Here is a 17,788-nt window from a genome sequence, read left to right on the forward strand (position 1 = left end):
TGTGTGTTTTGACAACCATATGCAGTTGAGCAACACACTGAATACTCTCCCTGCTCACTTAATTATTGGAAGAGTTCAAAGCTAAAAGAAGAACATAATCATGACCATAAAAAGGTGTTGGTTCAGTAATATTCTTGGTAATTGTCATGAGGTCTTGTCACTATCATCATTTTTGTATGAGATCACCCAGAAATTATTTGACCTTACCTGATGGCCTTATCATTAACAACAATTTGCTCTTTCACTTGCAACAAAAGAGTCGGGCGTGCTTCCAATCAGACCAGCCTGTTTTTGTTTTTTTTGCCTCTTATTTTATGCTATAACCCCCGTTCAATCATTCACCAACCAAGCAGGGTTACCGGTAGGATTTGTCATACTCGTGACAAGTTTCCTCGATCCAGTCTGAACACGCCCAACTCCTGAGCTATCAATCACTGGCAAGGGCGCCTGGGCGGCGGGGGGGGGGGTAGGAACGTCACAAATGTCTGCTGTTGTGGCACGAGCCGTGGTCACTCTTTTCTGAGAGTAACAAGCAGTGTCATGCTGGGCGGCTGGCTGGACCCAAGACTAACAGGATTTCTTCTTTGTGATTCGGAGGAGGGTAGTTTAGTAGTGGGTCGCGAGGCGTGCGCAGGGGCGCTCTCCAGGACATGGCTCTCACACTCCTTCGGGGGCCACATGTTATCTTCCTTCTGCTGTTACCGCTGCGCTTCTGGCTGTTTGTTTGCGCGCTGGAGATGATTGACCAAGACGCACCTGAACTCACCTGTAGTGAGGTAACAAGCCACCATGATAATCCTCAGCTTTCTTAATAATGTCGCCATGGAACCAGACTGTAACAAAGCCACGTCTTCATTATGGCCGTAATGTCTCAGTTTTGTGTTCTGACGCTTTATTATGATGTTATTATGATGTTATGATTTTATTATATATCTATTATATCATAAATATAAATCTTTTATGAGACAAGACAGCAGCTAAATAAAAATCCACTTATAGATTGTTTGTAATTTAGTTGATCTACTTTTTCTTCATAATGTGAGGTTTATTTCCATCTTTATTATTGTTTATGGTTGATATAGTATAGTTGATATAGTCAGCTGACACATGGATAATAAGTATAGTGTGCAGGCTTCATGTTTTGGGGTGGATCCAGGGAAACAACACAGACAAACAGAGAGATCAGAGTTTAATACTCATTACTTATTTACAACTGTGTCTCCGCATGACACTTTATTCCCCTGCTCTATTTCCAAGGAGGGTTGTTGTAGCTTGTGTTTTGTCTGAGGTAAATCCACCGAAAAGAACATCATAGTATCATATACTAATTCCTATGAAAAATCCTGCTTTCATTATGGTTACTTTAAATTATTTGTTTGTTTTTAAGACAATGATTTTTTAATATTAGTTCCTCTCCTGCATAATCAGCGCTTTAGCTGCTGATAACCAGGACTTTTACTGCTGATAGAACTACTTTAAGTTTGCAGAGGAGCTGGACACCTCTTTCAATACTGTTGATATTTTTGGTACTCAAGAGGCGAGTTTCATGATGGGTGAGTGGACTTGTTAGGCACGCTCAGTTCTCATCGACCTCTTGTCTTTCTTCAGGGTTTGACTGACTGCCACGTGAGCTCAGGTAACAACACGATCAACACGAGTGCATCTCATATCATGGTAATGGTCTGTCTAAAGCAGAAACACTTATCTTTCCATAGTCTCTCCGTACCCTGCTGTCCTGCTTGATCCAACTGATACAGCCGATGCTATGCATATGCAGCTTAAAGTGATGCTGTGCTGTTCAGCCGCACAAGACTGTGAACCTTGCCTGCAAATCATTATCACTGTCCAAGGTGATTTTATCATAAATCTTACATCTTTGACATTGTCAACTCAGGTAACACACCTTGAATTCTTCTGACCATCATTTTTCCGAACTGCATCATGCATTGTTTTCATCATGGTAAATTCTTTTGTTGGTGCTCCTGTTATTGTCAAGCTGTTTTCTGCATTCTTATCTTTGTTGTTTGGCTTGTCAGCTAGTCAGCTGCTGTCAAAATATTGCATGTTCTGCTGTAGTTTTTACTGACAGCGACTGCATTGCACATATAGTTGCAGAAGTGGATAATACAAGGGAGGTTTCTGAGGAATCTGGTGAACCTACTGAGGAAGAGGAGTTGTTCGGCATGAATCAAATGGCAGATGGAAGTGGTAATATTGTTCCCCCTGAACCAAGAGGTATAAAATCATGAGCTCAACCCAAAACACACGAAAACTCACACTTATTTTTTCTACAGATGACTTTTTCATAGTTTTTTTTCTTCTTCTACTCTCTGTGTTACAGCTTTGAGAGTGTGTCTGAGCTCCCCGGGCGCCACTGAAATTTGGAAGACACTGGAATTTAAACTAAGCCACTCCAGTTTAGTCCAAGCTTCTCAACAGCTCACACATAAGGAAGTTAATACTGGGCAGGTGTGAAGGAATTACTTCATGTAGTTGTTGTTTCTGTTGTTGATTTGTGGTGGAAATAACTAAATAGATTTACTCAGGAACTGTACATGAATCAAAAGTTCAGGTACTTTAAGGTATTTTACTTGATTAGTTACATTTTATGTCATTTTATACCTGAACTCCACTACAGTTCGGTGGGAATATATTGTACTTAATTAATTCTGCATTACATTTATTTGATAGTTAGAGGTTACTTTACAGTTAATATTTAAAAAAATATATATGATAAATTTATAAAATACAGAAGATTAAACAAAAAAAAGTTTGAGGGCCAAACAGGTAAAGATGTAAAGGATTTGAATACTTCCTCCAAAGTGGCTAGTGTCCCATTGTGCTGCATTCTTATTTCCTGAATTGCTCAAAGAGACTAGTTTCCAAAACATCTTTGTCTTTCAGACTGTTTATCATCACTGAGTAATGCAGAGTTTCAATTTACAAATGTACATGTTTCCAGAAAATGCAGCTGCTGTTGACAGAGAAAGTGATGTTTGGCAGTCCTGTTGTGGTCCAGGTCTACGCACATTCAACATACCACATCCAAAATGTCACAATCCCGTCTTTAGAAGAAGGTGAGGTTGAGTGTTGTAATATAAGCACATGCTAAAGTGCAGGGTAATTTCATTGAGTATTTACTACTATCTTTCAGTTTGCTCCATGGACCTAGAGATGGCTGTAAAATACTGTGATGGTAAGAGATGCTGTAAAATCACTTTGTTATCACCTGTGGTTTTTTCTAGTCTGGCATGTATTGTCTACAGTTGGACATATTTGTAAAGTGGCACCTGTACAGTTCAATTTGAAGCTATGATGACTGATGTCTCTCTGTCTCAGCTCCCAGACTCCGAGCTGAGACTGATCACAAGAGAAACGTGGTCATCCTCCAGCTGGAAAACACTAATGCCACACAAGACGATCTCATGTGCCAGATAATGAAGAATGAAATGCCTGGACAGATTCTTGAATGGGTCAGTCAGTGCTAAATCTATTATAAATCCAGACAATGCATTCATATCAGTCTGTCAATCCAATATCAATATCGATCTGTGTCACCTTTTTTAACCTTTGCAGCCCAAAGGCAAGAGAGAAATGATCATCTCGTCAAACTTGGTTGCCCCATGCCTGTGCTTCCAGGTAGCTGACATGTTCATAGTAACAGACAACAGATAATAGATATTTATTTTTTTAAATTTTAACATATATAAAAACTTTTGTTTTCAGGTGTGGTGGAAGGGAAAGGCACTTCGGAGAGAATTCTGCCCTTTCAAGAATCAACAAGGTAAAGGGAGTTAACCGAGCTCAGATCAAAATTAATTTGCGTGGCAAATTAGATACATATCGTAGCAATCTTTTTTCTCTTTTTTTTAGATGCACTTGAAAGAATGCAGCACAATGTGTCTGTGTCCATGGAGGAGTTTCAAATGAGGGAGGGTGGCACAGGGCTGAGCTGGAATGTGACTGCCCCCTGCAGACTGGAGGCAGAAGTGTGGCTGTGCAAGAAAGATGTGGCAGGAGGCCAGTGTGAAGAGGTGATGGGCTCCAGACAGAGACTGCACAGCCATGCAGGCTGGAGTGCAACACACAATGGACACTGGGTAAAAAAACATCAGGAAAAACTGAGGATGTGCAGAGTGCTTTCTTTTCCTGAGCTGAGCCTCTTAGGCAGCACTTTCTCTCAGGCTATCAACATCTGTTTACAGCGAGACACATCCAGGGCTGTAGTCAGGATTTCCAGTCCCTCCATCACTCCAACACTGTTTTTAAAGCCTTCTCTACACTGACAGGGATTAAATTCTGGGGGGAAATGCTGAAGCCTTCATTTTTTTTCTAAAGTGGTTAAACTGTCCTCCTCTGTTTGCTAAAACTCCCAAAATCCCTGAAAAAATACCCATGATCTCAGTGTCCTCAGTAGTAGCTATGGCCCCGGTCAGATCCTGACTGTAACCATGGACCTAACCCTCACCTTAAATGTCCATAGCTGTGATTTCTATGCACTATAAAGAGTACATACTTAACAGTAATGCTGATAACTTTACAAACCAAGCTTTTAAAAGCTTAAGAGTGATTTCCTTGATGAATCATCTATTTTCAGCACATTGATTTTAATGGCTCACATTCGGCAAGCATTCATGAATTTAATCACTTTAAAGATTTAAATTATATAAAAACGGACACAACAAATTCAGCCTAAAATTATCAGACAATCTCAATTTCTATTGGTTCAATGTGAACTCATTTTTGACACATCGCGATTAACGATAACCATTCTCTTTCTTCTTGGTCATTTTAAAAATTTATTCATTTGATTCTTTATTCACTTTTCAGAAAACAGGAGAATTCAATGTGTCATCACATCCTCTGCTTTGTGTTCAGGTGAGAAATGGCTTAATACCCTATATATATAGGAAATATAATATTATACATACAGTACAGTAATACAGTAATATTGTACAGTACATACAGTGGACCCCGCTGTATACTGTACAATATTTTTTTCATCACTGCTTCCTACAGTACATACTGTACTAACATTAACTTCTTTACTCATTTTTAGATAAAGATACATGGGATGAAGTCATACTTAGAGCCCCAGTGTCTGTTTGCAAGTAAGACTGCTAATTATTGTCCAAACCTAGATTAAACGAGTTTAATGTTTAACTCTTACCAGCTAAAACGAACCACATTTCTTTCATTCTTAATTGGTGAATAAGTTATTAGGCCTTGGTGCTTTGCACTGTATACCCGCCACTGTTAAAGCCATTATTAGTGCCTGTGAAACTTTAACATGTTTTATGAAGAACTTTGTGCTTTATAACTTATTTTTCCAGCATCTCGCTGGAGATGGAGCCTGCCACTCCTCATCGGATTACTGCTGATGTGTCTGGCCATACTAGGAGCCTATTTTATACAAGGGGTCCTGAAAGGTCAGTTATTTGTCATGTGTCATTAAATATTTATAGCACCGCAGCAAAAGATCTCAATGTGTGCTCTGTTTTTCTTTCAGGTTATGTGTGGAGATGGTTGAAAGAAGATGACGTTAAAGGTGTGTGCAAGTCTGAGATCCATTTCAGACTGGGAAAACACTATTTTCTACATCCCCTAAAATAAATCTTCATAATTTCATTTCATGCATTTGTAGAGAATAATAATGCTCCTGTGTTTACTGTTGAAGTGCTCTTCCCACTGCCACTGTCTGTGCAGCGGTCTAATCCATGAAAATCATCTCCTCTTATCCTATCTCATATTTTGACTATACTTTTTGACTATACTTAAAGTAGTTTGACAGTCGCCAGGCAAACAGTGGACACCTAAGTTATTGCTCCCAGCCAAGAAACAGTCTGGAACACAAATCCCACATAAAATGACAAATTGTTGTTTTAACACTTTGGTTTTTGTAAGGGTTAAACAAACGAGATATAACCTTAGTTAGTGAGCTTTAGATGGGCTGGTAGGTGGATTTTGTAACTGTTTGACAGATGCAAGGCTGCTGTTTTTTTTTTTACCACAGTTTGTAGTTTTGTGCTAAGCTAAGCTAAGCTAACAATCTACTGTAGCTGTGTATTTAACACACAGATATGAGAGTGGTATAAATCTTCTAATCTAACTTTCTTCCAGAAAGCAAACAAGCATATTTCTGAAAATGTCAAACCATTCCTTAATTCCTCCATCTTTTAATCTTTATTCTGTTTCAGGTGCAGTGGGTGGTGGTCATGTGGTGTTGCTGTACCCACCTGATGATGACCAGGCTTTGCCAGAGCTGATGTGTCACCTGGGCTCATCCCTCCAGGCCCTCGGTTTCGGTGTGTCTCTAGACCTGTGGAGCCAAGCTGAGCTCAGCGTACTGGGCCCCGTGCCTTGGCTCCATTCAAGACTGGACCGATTGAAAAGGCAGGGGGGCAAAGTGGTGCTAGTCCTAACCCAGGCCACCTGGATAAGGGCTGAAGAATGGGGTGCTCGGAGCTGGGAGAGGAACAGGGACAGAGAGGAAGAGGAGGCAGGAAGGAGCTACCCCGCTTCTTCTCCCTGTGTTGATGTCTTTAGTGCTTCGTTGAGCTGCATTCTAGCGGACTATTTACAGGGCCGTGCTGGTGAGCGGTTTATGTTGGTACAGTTTGAATCACTTCCACCTGAGCCTCCAGGTGGTTTCCGGCCGCTGCCAGAACTTTTCCGTGGCCTTCATGTCTACAGCCTCCCCTCCCAGAGCCTGGGTTTTCTGACTGAACTGGCCGGGGCTCGGCAAATGGCCACGGCATCAGCCAGGCGGAAGAGGGCAGGGGGGCTCAGGGTGGCATCCCGAGCTCTGGCAAGAGGGCTGTCAGGGTTCACAGCAGGGACAACTGTGCTACGCCTTGCAGGGGTGTCCCAGAGTTGTGTTGGCGTAGGAGTAGAGGACTGTGGGGAAATGGTGCCGTTGCAGCCATGCCTAATTACGCCTCCCTCCAGCCCTGACACAAGCCCTAAGGTAAATGAAATGGAATGGGTCTGACAGCAGGAGGGGATGACCCATGACCAAGCTTCAGTTTTCGGATGAGCAGCCAGTAATGACTTGAAAGAACCTGAAGTGATATGGTGAGACACTCATAAAAATCAATATCAGTTTTCAGCCTTTGCATTTGCTGGTCTAAACATCTGGGGTCTAGTAGCTGTCAAAAAAGGGGATGAAGTGTTTCATGTGTTTGACAGCAGAAACAGTCGCTTGTTTTTCAAATATGAGCAGGGCTGTTATTGCTTGAGCTGTTGCCGCTCCGGAGAAATTAAAGAGCACAACGTTAAAACCTCACACTACTTCAAAAAGAAAATTCAAGGAAAAACATGACACGGATTAGTTACACAGTGGTCTGTGGTGAATGTATTTCAAAACCAGCACGGCTTAGCAGACGACTAAAATTACATTACAATACAAAAAGAGGATCTCAGTGAAGCAAATTGCTCTTTTGTGTTGGTTCTGACCCTACAGCTGTTTTTCAGTCTTAAGCCACGTGTGTGTTTATTTACTAGTATTTGCAACCTGCATGCCATTGTATTAAATATAAAAGCCCTGAGACACACAAAGAAAAAGAATTAAACCAAAGTAAGCTATTGCCGTTTGTATATTCATTTACTTTGTGGGCATGCTGAGTCCATTTTATACTGTGTTTTGTCTTCACTGTTTAGTGAGATTTAATAAAGAACGTTTCTTGAATCTTGGTCTGCTCTTCTGACCAAAAATCAAGTGTCAAATCTTATTCTGCACAAACACAGGATGCCAAAAAATTACAGCAAAAACTGAAAAGTTGTTGAGGGAGTATTCTTACAAGGGAACGCATAGGCTGATTCCTGCTTTGGTTGTATTTCAGGAAATCCACATTTTGCTATCTTTATCTGTGCGGGACACTACATTTTAAGGCTGCCTCTGCACAGGCAGTTCAGAGCAGATATCTTGAAGTGTCTCAAAGTGTTTACATAACAGCTTTAAAATGTATTTTGAATTCATCCGATACAGTGGCTCTGAAAAGATTGAAACAAAACAGTCCTTTGTAGTAATCCTTTGGTCCACAGTTTACAGCAGCATCTCAGGTGGTAAAAAGACAGAACAATAAACAATGGTCAGTGAGACAGACAAAAAAAAAAACACCTTGAATTACCAAACAGGTTCACACAATAACACAATATTTCTATCTATGTCTTCATGTCGTAGATATACTACAGACTAGGTCACTTTGTTTCCAAGTCAGAAGCTCATACTCATCTTTTCTGTCCTCAGTAACCAGCAGCTCAGATGGTAAAAGGAAGAACAATAGATAATGGTTACTGAGACAGACAAGTAATCTTTGAACTGCTAAATAAGCCATAATATATAAACAGGCATGTAGCTAATATACACATTAGTGAGCATTACTGTCTCTATATTACACTAGTTTATTGTAGGTCATACTCACCTTTTTCATCCACAGTTTGCAGCAGCAGCTCAGGTGGTAAATATAATATGGATCATGAAAATGCCACATTTACATGAAATTAGAGGGTAGATTCTCATACCATTTTAAAATGGGGGCGTTTTTGGGAATATATTAAGATTTATAGTATATTCTACCTTTATTTGATATTTTAGACCTAAATAGAATTCAGTTAATGCCCATATATCAACGGGCTCTGCAGGGCTGCTTGAAAATCAGGTGACAAGACTCAGACTGCAGAGAGTGCTGCTCTGGGAGTTTGAACTTGAAGACTTCAATGATGCTGATACCAAGTCTGTTCTCACGCTGGTGTGACAATGGAGCATGAAAATTGAAGAGATCATTAAAGGCGCTCAGGATTATGCCAGGATCCCGACAGAGCAGCAGCAGTTGGCGCCCAGCAACAACCTGCTTGGCCCACGGGATGTGGTGATCCAGGTGGTTCCCAGAGTCTTGAACATGCCCTAGCAGCAGCTGTCAGTGTCACAAACGCTGTTCTGGACCAGGTCTCCGCTGCTCTGTCCACTATGCTCCAACAGATCGCTTATCCCTGTCTATCAACACAAAGGTCAGACAGGCTTACACTGAGGACGTCCTCATGAAGAAACTGGAGAGCTTTGCAGCAGATGTGCTGACCAACATCACTGATGTTGCAGTCTGGGAAATCTGTGCAATGTTTCAGCCTCAGTTTCAGACTCATGCAGCAGTGCCTGCTGATCTGAACATCACGTCAGGAGGAACAGATTGACTGCACCCAGCCAGCCGATGTGGCAGAAGGTGCAGAGACTGTAACCACCCTCTCTGAATATTTGAATGAGGAGTCTGATTTGGAAGAAGACACAGAACCAACCAGAAAACCAGACTGTGCTGCTGTTTCTCTTCCACCAGCTCTCCTTACCCCGAGAACTGAACCTCTTGCAAACACTGGCATCTATAATGATGTAGGCCAAAGTGTAGACCACATGTATTTATCAAACAGTAAACATCAGACAGCTGAATGAGATATGTTTCAAAATATAACATAAAAAAAGCCTCATGATATAGTTATATCAGAGCAGATGACTCCTTTAAACTTTTTAAAACTTTTATCATACGGCCTGGAAAGTGTAAACATACACACACACATATATACATGTATGTATGTATGTATAATACCCCATCTTTCATTGTACAACGTGAACAACTGCGGAAGAATTTTATTTCCTTCACGGACCTTTGTTGTGTTGTTTTCTTTTTTGTTTGTGGATCTTGTGCAATGCTGGTGTGCTTTGCAACGTAAACTTCACTGTGAGGGTAATCAAGCAAAGGCTGTGGCATTACTTGTTGTTTAAATGGCTTGTTTGATATACAGCTTCTGTCCTCACTGACATCACAGACACCGTCAGTCTGTGTGTAGTGTAGTGCTGACTGATTGGTTGATAAGTTAAATCCCAGCGGGGTTGGGCGGTGCCATATTCTGTGTGGCAGCTGCATGGAAAACAGAGAACCAACTGGAAGCTCTCCATTCATTCATTCATCCCTGCTTTACATGACCCCGTATGAGCACTGCCAGCGTTAGCTAGCTAGTCATTCAGCTGGCTGACCATTGCTTTTGGTTGCCAACTAAAATGGCACACTTGAAGCTTTAAAACCGGCTGTCCAAAATATGAAACTCCTTCTTTATTGTGTGAACCAGCAGGGAATCGGACAATCATCAGTGGTGCAGCAGGCGCGGTGGTTTTGCAATACGGTAAGAGCAGTGTAGCCAATAAAAACAGTTCGGCTAGCTAATGTTAGAGTACAGATTACTTAGCAGATATTTAACGTTGAATACTCTTTAATACATCCCTGGTTAAATATTTTAAGAGGGCAATGCCCCTGATTTTTTTTGACACTGGTCTGCTAATGTGTGATGAAATGATATAACGTTAGCTTTGGCTTGCAGCTAACTATCGACCTTAGCTGGCTGCTACTTGGCTAATTTTGTGTGGTGCTGATGTTGAGCTAGCTAAGCTATCGGTGAAACTAGAGCATCCTAACCAGGCTAAGATAGGCGTTTTAACGCTTTCCTAACAAGACTGAATTAATGTAACAAAATATGGAGACCCGTCACTGTGCCACATGAGGATTGCATTTAGTTATGTGCAGTGGGGTCAGTTTAAACTTAACCCAAACGATAAAGATGGCTTTAATCTTTGTGAAATAATAATGCCATTGATGTTACAGGGGATAGACGAAACAATAGGACCGCATTATAGCTAATGCAATGCAGTACGACTACAAAAACTACATATATAGAGTTATATCATCACCACTCTGACACAGTCTCAACAAAAACTGATCATTATAAACTTAAAAATGTAAAACATTTAAAACATCGCCAGTGCACATTACACAGCCTTGGTATTACACTATTTTGTACAGATATGTCCAGATATGTTCCCCAGTTGATGCAATTGTCAGAGTCTCTAACAACACCTACAGCAGGTAAAACCTTTCTGGGCAACAGCTGAATTTAAATCCCCTTTAGCATTTATAAACAGGATTAAAATATTGAATATATGGTTTATAATATACTGCAATTTAGTTTTAAGTAGATAGAGCATATGTGTGTATATGTATGTTTAATGATACTTGCTGTGATGATCACTGAAAAGTATATAACATTTAACTGTTTTTTATGTGCCATACATACTAATTTTGTGTGTATGTGTTCCCTCTGAAGGATCATGTGGTGGGCCCGGCCGTTCCTACCTGCTCTGGTGCTTCTCTCAGAGCTCTCAGTGGTGAGAGTCCAGACAGCACCATGCCAGACCTGCCGGAAGCTCACTGAAAGTTTCATTAAGGTAGTGCAATTAACTCAGTGAACCATCAGTTTATGCACATATATTTGGAGTCTTGAAACTCTCTTTCCCTCTTTTTAGGGCTTAGAGAAAACAGCCAACAAGAACTTTGGGGGTGGTAACACTGCCTGGGAAGAAGAGAAGCTGGCTAAGTATGCACGCAGGTAAGAGCAAGTTTTAAGTGGAGTTACACCTATACTTAATTTATTCTTGAAATTTAAAAAATGCCCATTCATTTACTAAATCTAAATGGATTGTGCAGCCAGTAAATGCCTGGTATTATAACAGATAACAAATTATGCAAATTGTATGTATTCATATTATTACATTACCAACTCCAACTGTAATCTGACTTTGTATCACTGGAACCATCCTGAATAACGTGATTCAGCCCTGTCTTCTCTGCGCATGTATTATATTTTGTGATGTGTGAATGATTTCATAAGACAGTCTATTTTAAATGTTACAGTCCTTTGTGTCCCAGAGCAAGGCTTCACTATTTTTATGTGGGCGGAGGGGGGCGCAGTATCCGCTCTGTTATTCAACTACTGCATTTCATCTCTTAATTTTTGGCTTCTTGTTTTAGTGAGACTCGGCTCCTAGAGATAGTAGAAGCTGCTTGTGAGAAAACAGATTTTGAATGTAACCGGCTGCTGGAGCAGATAGAGGACCAAGTGGAGACATGGTGGTTCCACAGGTAAATGTGGTGTGTGCATAGCATGGTAATCACACTGGACTGCCATTTTGTTTCACCTTTTTCACTGAGCCTGACACTGTTTATGTTGACTGATTTCTTCAGTTGCACGTGACGTCTACCCTGCTGACGTCACTTTCAGTCAACACAGAAGCCTTGGTAGTGCTTGCTTGGAGCACTTAATGTTTTTCAGGACAATTAAAGACATTTTGAAGTGTTTAAGAGGTGTTTTTTTTTTTTTTTGTAAGTGGGATCCCAAAAACCTGTACAGATGTCAATGTCATCCACACCAGTTGGCAAAAACAGCCGTCAATGGGCACAACACCAGACTTACAGTATATGAACCACTGAACAACCAGGCTAGTGTGCGTCATGTAGTAGACCATAACCTCTGTAAATCTGGTTAATTTTGATTTTGAATCAATAATTATGAATATTTTGAGAAATATAAATCAAAATATAAAGTTAACAAAGTAACAAGAGTATCTTAAATTTGGATAAGAATAAAGGTTTTTAATCACACACATTTTTATATTGAGACAGAGTTGGCACCAGCTGTGTGTGTAATTATGCCTTGTTAAGGTGTATTGCCATGCACCTGTTTTAACTCCATGACTGACATAATGTATGTGTTCTGTAGGCAGCAGGAGGCACCAGACCTGTTTGAGTGGCTGTGCATAGAGGAGCTGAGACTCTGCTGTCCACCTGGACACTTTGGACCTGATTGCAAAGGTGAGGAAAACATTAAGCATTTAGCACAAGTTACAAGCTGATCTGATGTCAGTTTGAAAACCTTACCATGCCAGACCTAATTTATCCATTGTTGTCCCATGTGACAAATGATTTTAATTTCATCAAGATGTAAGATGAAATGATTTTAATTAGAATCCAGTTACCGGAGTACCACTGATAGCATGTTCATCCGATACAGAGTGTCCATCAGGCCCTGGTGGTGTGTGTGGAGGTTTGGGCCGCTGCGAGGGGGAGGGGACTCGCCTGGGAGATGGAGAGTGTGTCTGTGATCCTGGATACTCGGGCCGTCTGTGCCAGAGCTGTGCTGATGGCTACTACAGAGAGAAAAGCTCCAATGACAGCGCAGGAGCTTGTGCAGGTGCCTCAGATTCAGACAACTGTTTGAACCCTCTACATGTATTGAGTTCGGTTTGAGGTCGTCGGAAATTGACTGCCTCGCTGTCTCCGTGTCTCTCATCCTTTGTAGCTTGCTATCACTCATGTAAGAAATGCTCAGGGCCGCAGGACTACAAATGCCTTGACTGTAAACCGGGATGGATCCTTCATGACAACAAGTGCGTGGGTGAGTGTGGCTTCAGAGGTCATGGAGTCATTGACTTTGTGCCAGTTTGTTGGATATGTGTTGTCTGACTGCTTTTGTATGTCTTTTAGACATTGATGAGTGTGGTACAGAGCTGGCTCGTTGTCCTTCCAACACGTACTGTCACAACACGGATGGATCTTATGAATGCAGAGGTAGGCTCTCTCGTGTAATTTACTGAACGTTTAAATTGATTAAAATACCTGTTATAATGTCAAATTTCTGGTTTTACTCAAATAACAATACAAAACCCAAAGACATTTAGTTTACTGTTATCATGTATATGACAAAGAAAAGCAGCAAATCTACTGTACCACTGTAATTTTGCTGTGTCCAGGCTGTGACCAGGCATGTGTAGGATGCATGGGTAGTGGTCCTGCCCGCTGTAAGAAATGTGCACGTGGCTACAGATTGAAAGGAGCCAAGTGTCTTGGTAAGGATACTCTTCTGAGCTCCTAAATTTGTATACAGTTTACCTCTTTACATACCTCTGGTGTCCTTAGACCTTTCTTTCTTTGCTTCCTGGCACAGATGTAGATGAATGTAGTGAACGTGCAATAGCATGCCCTGGACTCAATGAGGCCTGTATCAATGAGGAAGGCTCCTTCCACTGTGACTGTGCCGAAGGCTTCATCAGAAGAGACAGCATTTGTGTTGAGAATAAGCCTCCTGGTATGTAGTCGCAGTAGTAAATATGCAAAAAGATATATTGTTGACATCTTCTCAGAACTGATGGATAATTTTCTTTTCCTGTACCTCCTCAGCTGGCCCAGAGAAGGGACTGTTTGATGACATGACAGATGATGAGGTCCTTGTTCTGCAGCAGATGTTCTTTGGCGTTGTAATCTGTGCCCTAGCTACGCTCGCCGCTAAGGGTGACATGGTTTTCACGGCCATTTTCATTGGAGGCGTGGCTGCTATGGCTGGATACTGGTTGACAGAAAAGGGAGACTACATGCTGGATGGATTCCTGAAGGGGCGCTAGACTGTCTGTAGCCATGATTTAATACAAGGACCATGGAATACCAGCCAGTAAAAGTGAACAAGACTCGACTGGGGCAGGAAACTATCCCTACAATGCTCGTCTTTCAGGGATTTATTTTGGTTTGGGGAGTTACTTGAAAGGGCTTGGGTTCATTTATGTTAATGAATAGGATAACGCAGGAAAAAGTGAGAACTTTAAGGCTATGGAATAAGCCTTAAATGTTGAAAGGGAAATAACAAGGCTACACTGCACTGATGTAAAAGAACTCAATCCCCTACCTCAACTTTGTTGGGAACAAGGGTGACATGAAGACCACTACTGATTGTTCAAATCGATTATGCATTTGGATGTTCCATCTGGCCTCGATGTTGCTCGAGAAATGATGTCGTTTTCTTCCACACAATCAAAACCTCCAGTCATCATGTCCATCGTTTTTCACCATGTCAATGCTGTGAAGCGGAGCTTTTCCCATAGTTTGAATGGTATGTTGGTTTTGACTGTCAGGTTAACACTTCAGCTTTTTGCTAGGGGCATGGGATTAGATAATTAGATGATTTTCCATATCAGCCCAAAGAGAAGGCTCATTGAAACTCTGGGATATTTCCATTATGAACCACTTGTTATTTATGTTCACAGAACTTTTTATCTCCTTACCTCCTGAATGGTTCTTTTTAGTAATACTGCATGATAATAGGAATTGAAAGGAACGGTACTACACTGCATCTATTGATTTGTCTTACTTTGGCATGGAAGACTGACTTTTAACAACTGCTGGATCACAAACATTACTGCTATTGACCACTTAGTGCTTAGGTAAATACCAGCTCTAATCTTGACGATGCAAGCCATTTTCTGTTGCCTTTAATTTATTTTGAAAGCAATATTTATTGGGGAAATGTTTATCATAATTTGCTCTTGACATTTCCTCTGTGCATTTTTGTGTGCATTTTCAATGCAGTTTTTTTAAATCTATTTAATTGTAATTCTAGCAGGTATAGTAGCATCATGTTGAAAGGCCACTGAAGCATCACTTCTTATCCGTCCATCTACTTATCTTTGGTTTTCCTGTGGTGGAAGGTTGTCCATAGTCATTGTTAAGTGTAAATGTTTGCTTTACAATAAAAGTTTGTCACTCCTCATGTTTTTTATTAGAATTTTTATTTCATTTTTTAAGCATCCTCCGTCCTTTACATAAACATAATGAGAAAAACCCTCTACCTTGTGGAAAATTATTTTCTACAATTACGTGTTGCATCATAAATTAAAGTTGCAGAAACCCTTAAAGGGGATTTTACACATCAAAGCTTGTTTGTATGTCTTGGGGAGTACAACAGCACATATATTAAAAAAGTAGAATGTAGTTCTTTGTAGCTTCAGAGAAAAAAATCTGAGGATGTAGCGTTAGAAAGGAATGAGTGTACCAGACCTCTGTAGCCTGTTCCTCATCTCTTCCTAATCTCTGATCTTTTAGCTGCTACTAAAATAACACACCTTAATCTCCCAACAGAACTGTTGGTGGTCGGGTTGCACTGTGGGTTATGTAGCATTGATTTAAAATCTGATAATGTCACAGAAGTTCAGCACTAAATTATACTCCTTTAAGTCTTAAAATTTACTGTAGGATTGGAAATACATTCTTATATGTTCAGATTATAAAACCGTAGAATTATCCCTCTTTAGTTCCTTTGATGGCTATCACCACATTAATTACAAGCACTATATACTGTATGTTGTGTTTCATTCTCATCAGGCATGCATGCCCAAGTGCATTAGCACGACCCGAAACTTTTGACTCTGGATGTTGAGGTTGAACCTATTTCAGTGTTCCACTCCAGTTAATGGGGTTGAGGCGCAGCAGCTCTCTCTCCTTCTGGACCTCCTGGGACCGTGTTAGTGCTCTGTCCCGCCAGCTCTGCTCCATCAGCTGCACACACACACAACATAGACAAGAGAAAAACCTCAAATGCTCCCTATGTATTTTGTTGTAACCTGAGATCATGTTGAAGCATTTTTCAGGACACTATTATGAGTGGCGTCAGCACAAAAGCATTAGCAGTGGATATACTGTATAATGTATGTGTGGGGCTGTACCTTCTTGTTCTCATCTCTGTACGCTGTCATTGCTTTTTTGTGCTGGATCCTTTGTTCTCTTTCACTGGACAGGGCGAGGCGGTCCACTTCACGTACAAACTCTGCTTCCTTCACTTTACTGGCCAGCTGCAACTTCAGTGATACACATTTCTCCTCTATCTGCCTCTTTAATTGATCTCTCAGCTCTTTCCTACAGGACAAAGAAAGACTTTTCTTTTAGACTTAGAGGATAAAAAGACTCATCAACACAGGATGTCAAGTGAAGGTATTCATACTTTTACCTGTATTCTTCTCTTTCACTGCTGCTTCCATAAAAGGGTTTTCGCCACACTTGATGATACCTGGCAAAGCAACTACAAGTCAGTGACTTTGAACTTTGACTTTAAAGCAAAGATGGAATTGGTGCAAGTGATTATGTGACTTTTTGAGTACTTCTCAGTAAAAGTCAATCACAGTGAGATTACCAAGTGGTCCTACCTGTAGTGTTCCCTTCTCTGCAAGATCAGTGTCCTCTGGTGGTTATGGTGGTGAACAACTGGTGTCTCCAGGCTGACGGTGCGTTTATGGACCAGTGGTGGATGTAAAGGGTTCAGTCTTGGAATACTCTAGAGAGCAGATTTATTAAGTTTTTCTTTCTTTCTTTTTTTTTTTTTTTATTACCTCAAAGCAAACATATTCCCATGGGACAAGAGTAGAGTCACACAATGAAATGGAGAGTCAATGAATCTATGTGCACCTGACTGCTTGTCCTCAGCCGGGCAGAATCTGAGATGATGGGAAATGTCATGGGAGTGACCACCAGACTGTGACTCTGCCGCACAGGAGGTGTGTCATGAGGAATACACAGCGGTGTGGAAGCTATAGAGATGGCTGCTGTGATAATTAAGATTGAAATAAAGTTCATCACAGCATGTTTAACATGTTTAACAGTAACATTATAATAGTCAACAAATGGAAAAAGAAAGCTTGTTTTCTCACGTAGTTTCATTTTGTAGTTCAGGCTGTTTCTTCTGTTTTCCCGCCAGAGAGGTCAAGTCTTTGCGTGGAATTAGGTGTAAAATCCTGCACGATTTTATTTTCTTCTTAAAAGTTGCAATTCTATTAGCATGAAATCATAACTCCGAATCTAAATATAACAAATTACTGTACTGGCACTAGTTAGAGATTAAACCATGACATGCCTGTGCATTCATTGAGTGTTTTGCGGTGGCAACAGTTGCCTTGGGAATCAGGTTACCCCCTCCCACCCCACCCCACAAAAGAAAGCTGCTGTGTGGAGTGTAAAGTCATACATCAGTGCACACAACAAGTCAGATTATTAGCCTGTGACAATGGACTAACCTGATGCAGTCAGAAGAAGTCTTTGGCTGTCATCTATGTGTAAAAGGATGGCACAAGAAACCCAGCCAGAAGACTGACTGA

The 17,788-nt window shown here is 40.9% G+C and overlaps 2 protein-coding genes and 1 long non-coding RNA gene across 5 annotated transcripts; 2 read left to right on the forward strand and 1 right to left on the reverse strand.

Moving 5' to 3' along the window:
* The first annotated feature begins 524 nt into the window (after nt 1-524).
* LOC111217346 lies at nt 525-7,693 on the forward strand. 3 transcript variants are annotated; one of them, XM_022739171.1, is made up of 16 exons: nt 525-776; nt 1,609-1,636; nt 1,716-1,850; nt 2,110-2,235; nt 2,342-2,469; nt 2,963-3,077; nt 3,155-3,196; nt 3,340-3,473; nt 3,577-3,639; nt 3,727-3,784; nt 3,874-4,100; nt 4,831-4,878; nt 5,060-5,111; nt 5,334-5,429; nt 5,510-5,548; nt 6,198-7,693. In XM_022739171.1, the coding sequence occupies exons 1-16, from the start codon at nt 651-653 to the stop codon at nt 6,989-6,991; spliced, it is 2,211 nt and encodes a 736-aa protein (XP_022594892.1). In that variant the 5' UTR covers nt 525-650; the 3' UTR covers nt 6,992-7,693. The 3 variants fall into 3 exon arrangements, with proteins under 3 accessions (XP_022594892.1, XP_022594893.1, XP_022594894.1); XM_022739172.1 differs by having other exon boundaries at nt 3,874-4,034; XM_022739173.1 differs by lacking the exon at nt 525-776 and adding an exon at nt 829-863.
* Nucleotides 7,694-10,004: 2,311 nt separating this feature from the next.
* Nucleotides 10,005-15,398, forward strand: creld1 (cysteine rich with EGF like domains 1). Its single transcript, XM_022739174.1, has 11 exons — nt 10,005-10,170; nt 11,146-11,266; nt 11,345-11,427; nt 11,850-11,960; nt 12,598-12,689; nt 12,889-13,068; nt 13,177-13,272; nt 13,362-13,445; nt 13,628-13,723; nt 13,822-13,962; nt 14,055-15,398. The coding sequence occupies exons 2-11, from the start codon at nt 11,150-11,152 to the stop codon at nt 14,273-14,275; spliced, it is 1,221 nt and encodes a 406-aa protein (XP_022594895.1). The 5' UTR covers nt 10,005-10,170; nt 11,146-11,149; the 3' UTR covers nt 14,276-15,398.
* A 1,016-nt stretch (nt 15,399-16,414) lies between these two features.
* Nucleotides 16,415-17,158, reverse strand: LOC111217349. The gene is made up of 4 exons (XR_002664951.1): nt 17,103-17,158; nt 16,844-16,971; nt 16,648-16,707; nt 16,415-16,556 (listed from the first exon to the last, which is right to left on the reverse strand). It is a non-coding gene; the product is annotated as an uncharacterized LOC111217349 (long non-coding RNA).
* Between the last annotated feature and the right edge of the window lie 630 nt (nt 17,159-17,788).

The sequence above is a fragment of the Seriola dumerili genome, unplaced genomic scaffold (assembly GCF_002260705.1).
Source record: "Seriola dumerili isolate Sdu_G_001 unplaced genomic scaffold, Sdu_1.0 BDQW01000043.1, whole genome shotgun sequence".
In the NCBI taxonomy this organism is placed as follows: Eukaryota; Metazoa; Chordata; class Actinopteri; order Carangiformes; family Carangidae; genus Seriola; species Seriola dumerili.

What these genes read in the sequence shown, in the direction of transcription:
- LOC111217346 (XM_022739171.1), top strand. Translation starts at nt 651, where the DNA reads ATGGCTCTCACACTCCTTCGGGGGCCACATGTTATCTTCCTTCTGCTG. An exon ending in AATCCCGTCTTTAGAAGAAG is followed by an intron (nt 3,078 to 3,154) that starts GTGAGGTTGAGT and finishes ACTATCTTTCAG; the next exon opens with TTTGCTCCATGGACCTAGAG. An exon ending in CCCTTTCAAGAATCAACAAG is followed by an intron (nt 3,785 to 3,873) that starts GTAAAGGGAGTT and finishes TCTTTTTTTTAG; the next exon opens with ATGCACTTGAAAGAATGCAG.
- creld1 (XM_022739174.1), top strand. Translation starts at nt 11,150, where the DNA reads ATGTGGTGGGCCCGGCCGTTCCTACCTGCTCTGGTGCTTCTCTCAGAG. An exon ending in CTGGCTAAGTATGCACGCAG is followed by an intron (nt 11,428 to 11,849) that starts GTAAGAGCAAGT and finishes TTCTTGTTTTAG; the next exon opens with TGAGACTCGGCTCCTAGAGA. An exon ending in TGTTGAGAATAAGCCTCCTG is followed by an intron (nt 13,963 to 14,054) that starts GTATGTAGTCGC and finishes GTACCTCCTCAG; the next exon opens with CTGGCCCAGAGAAGGGACTG.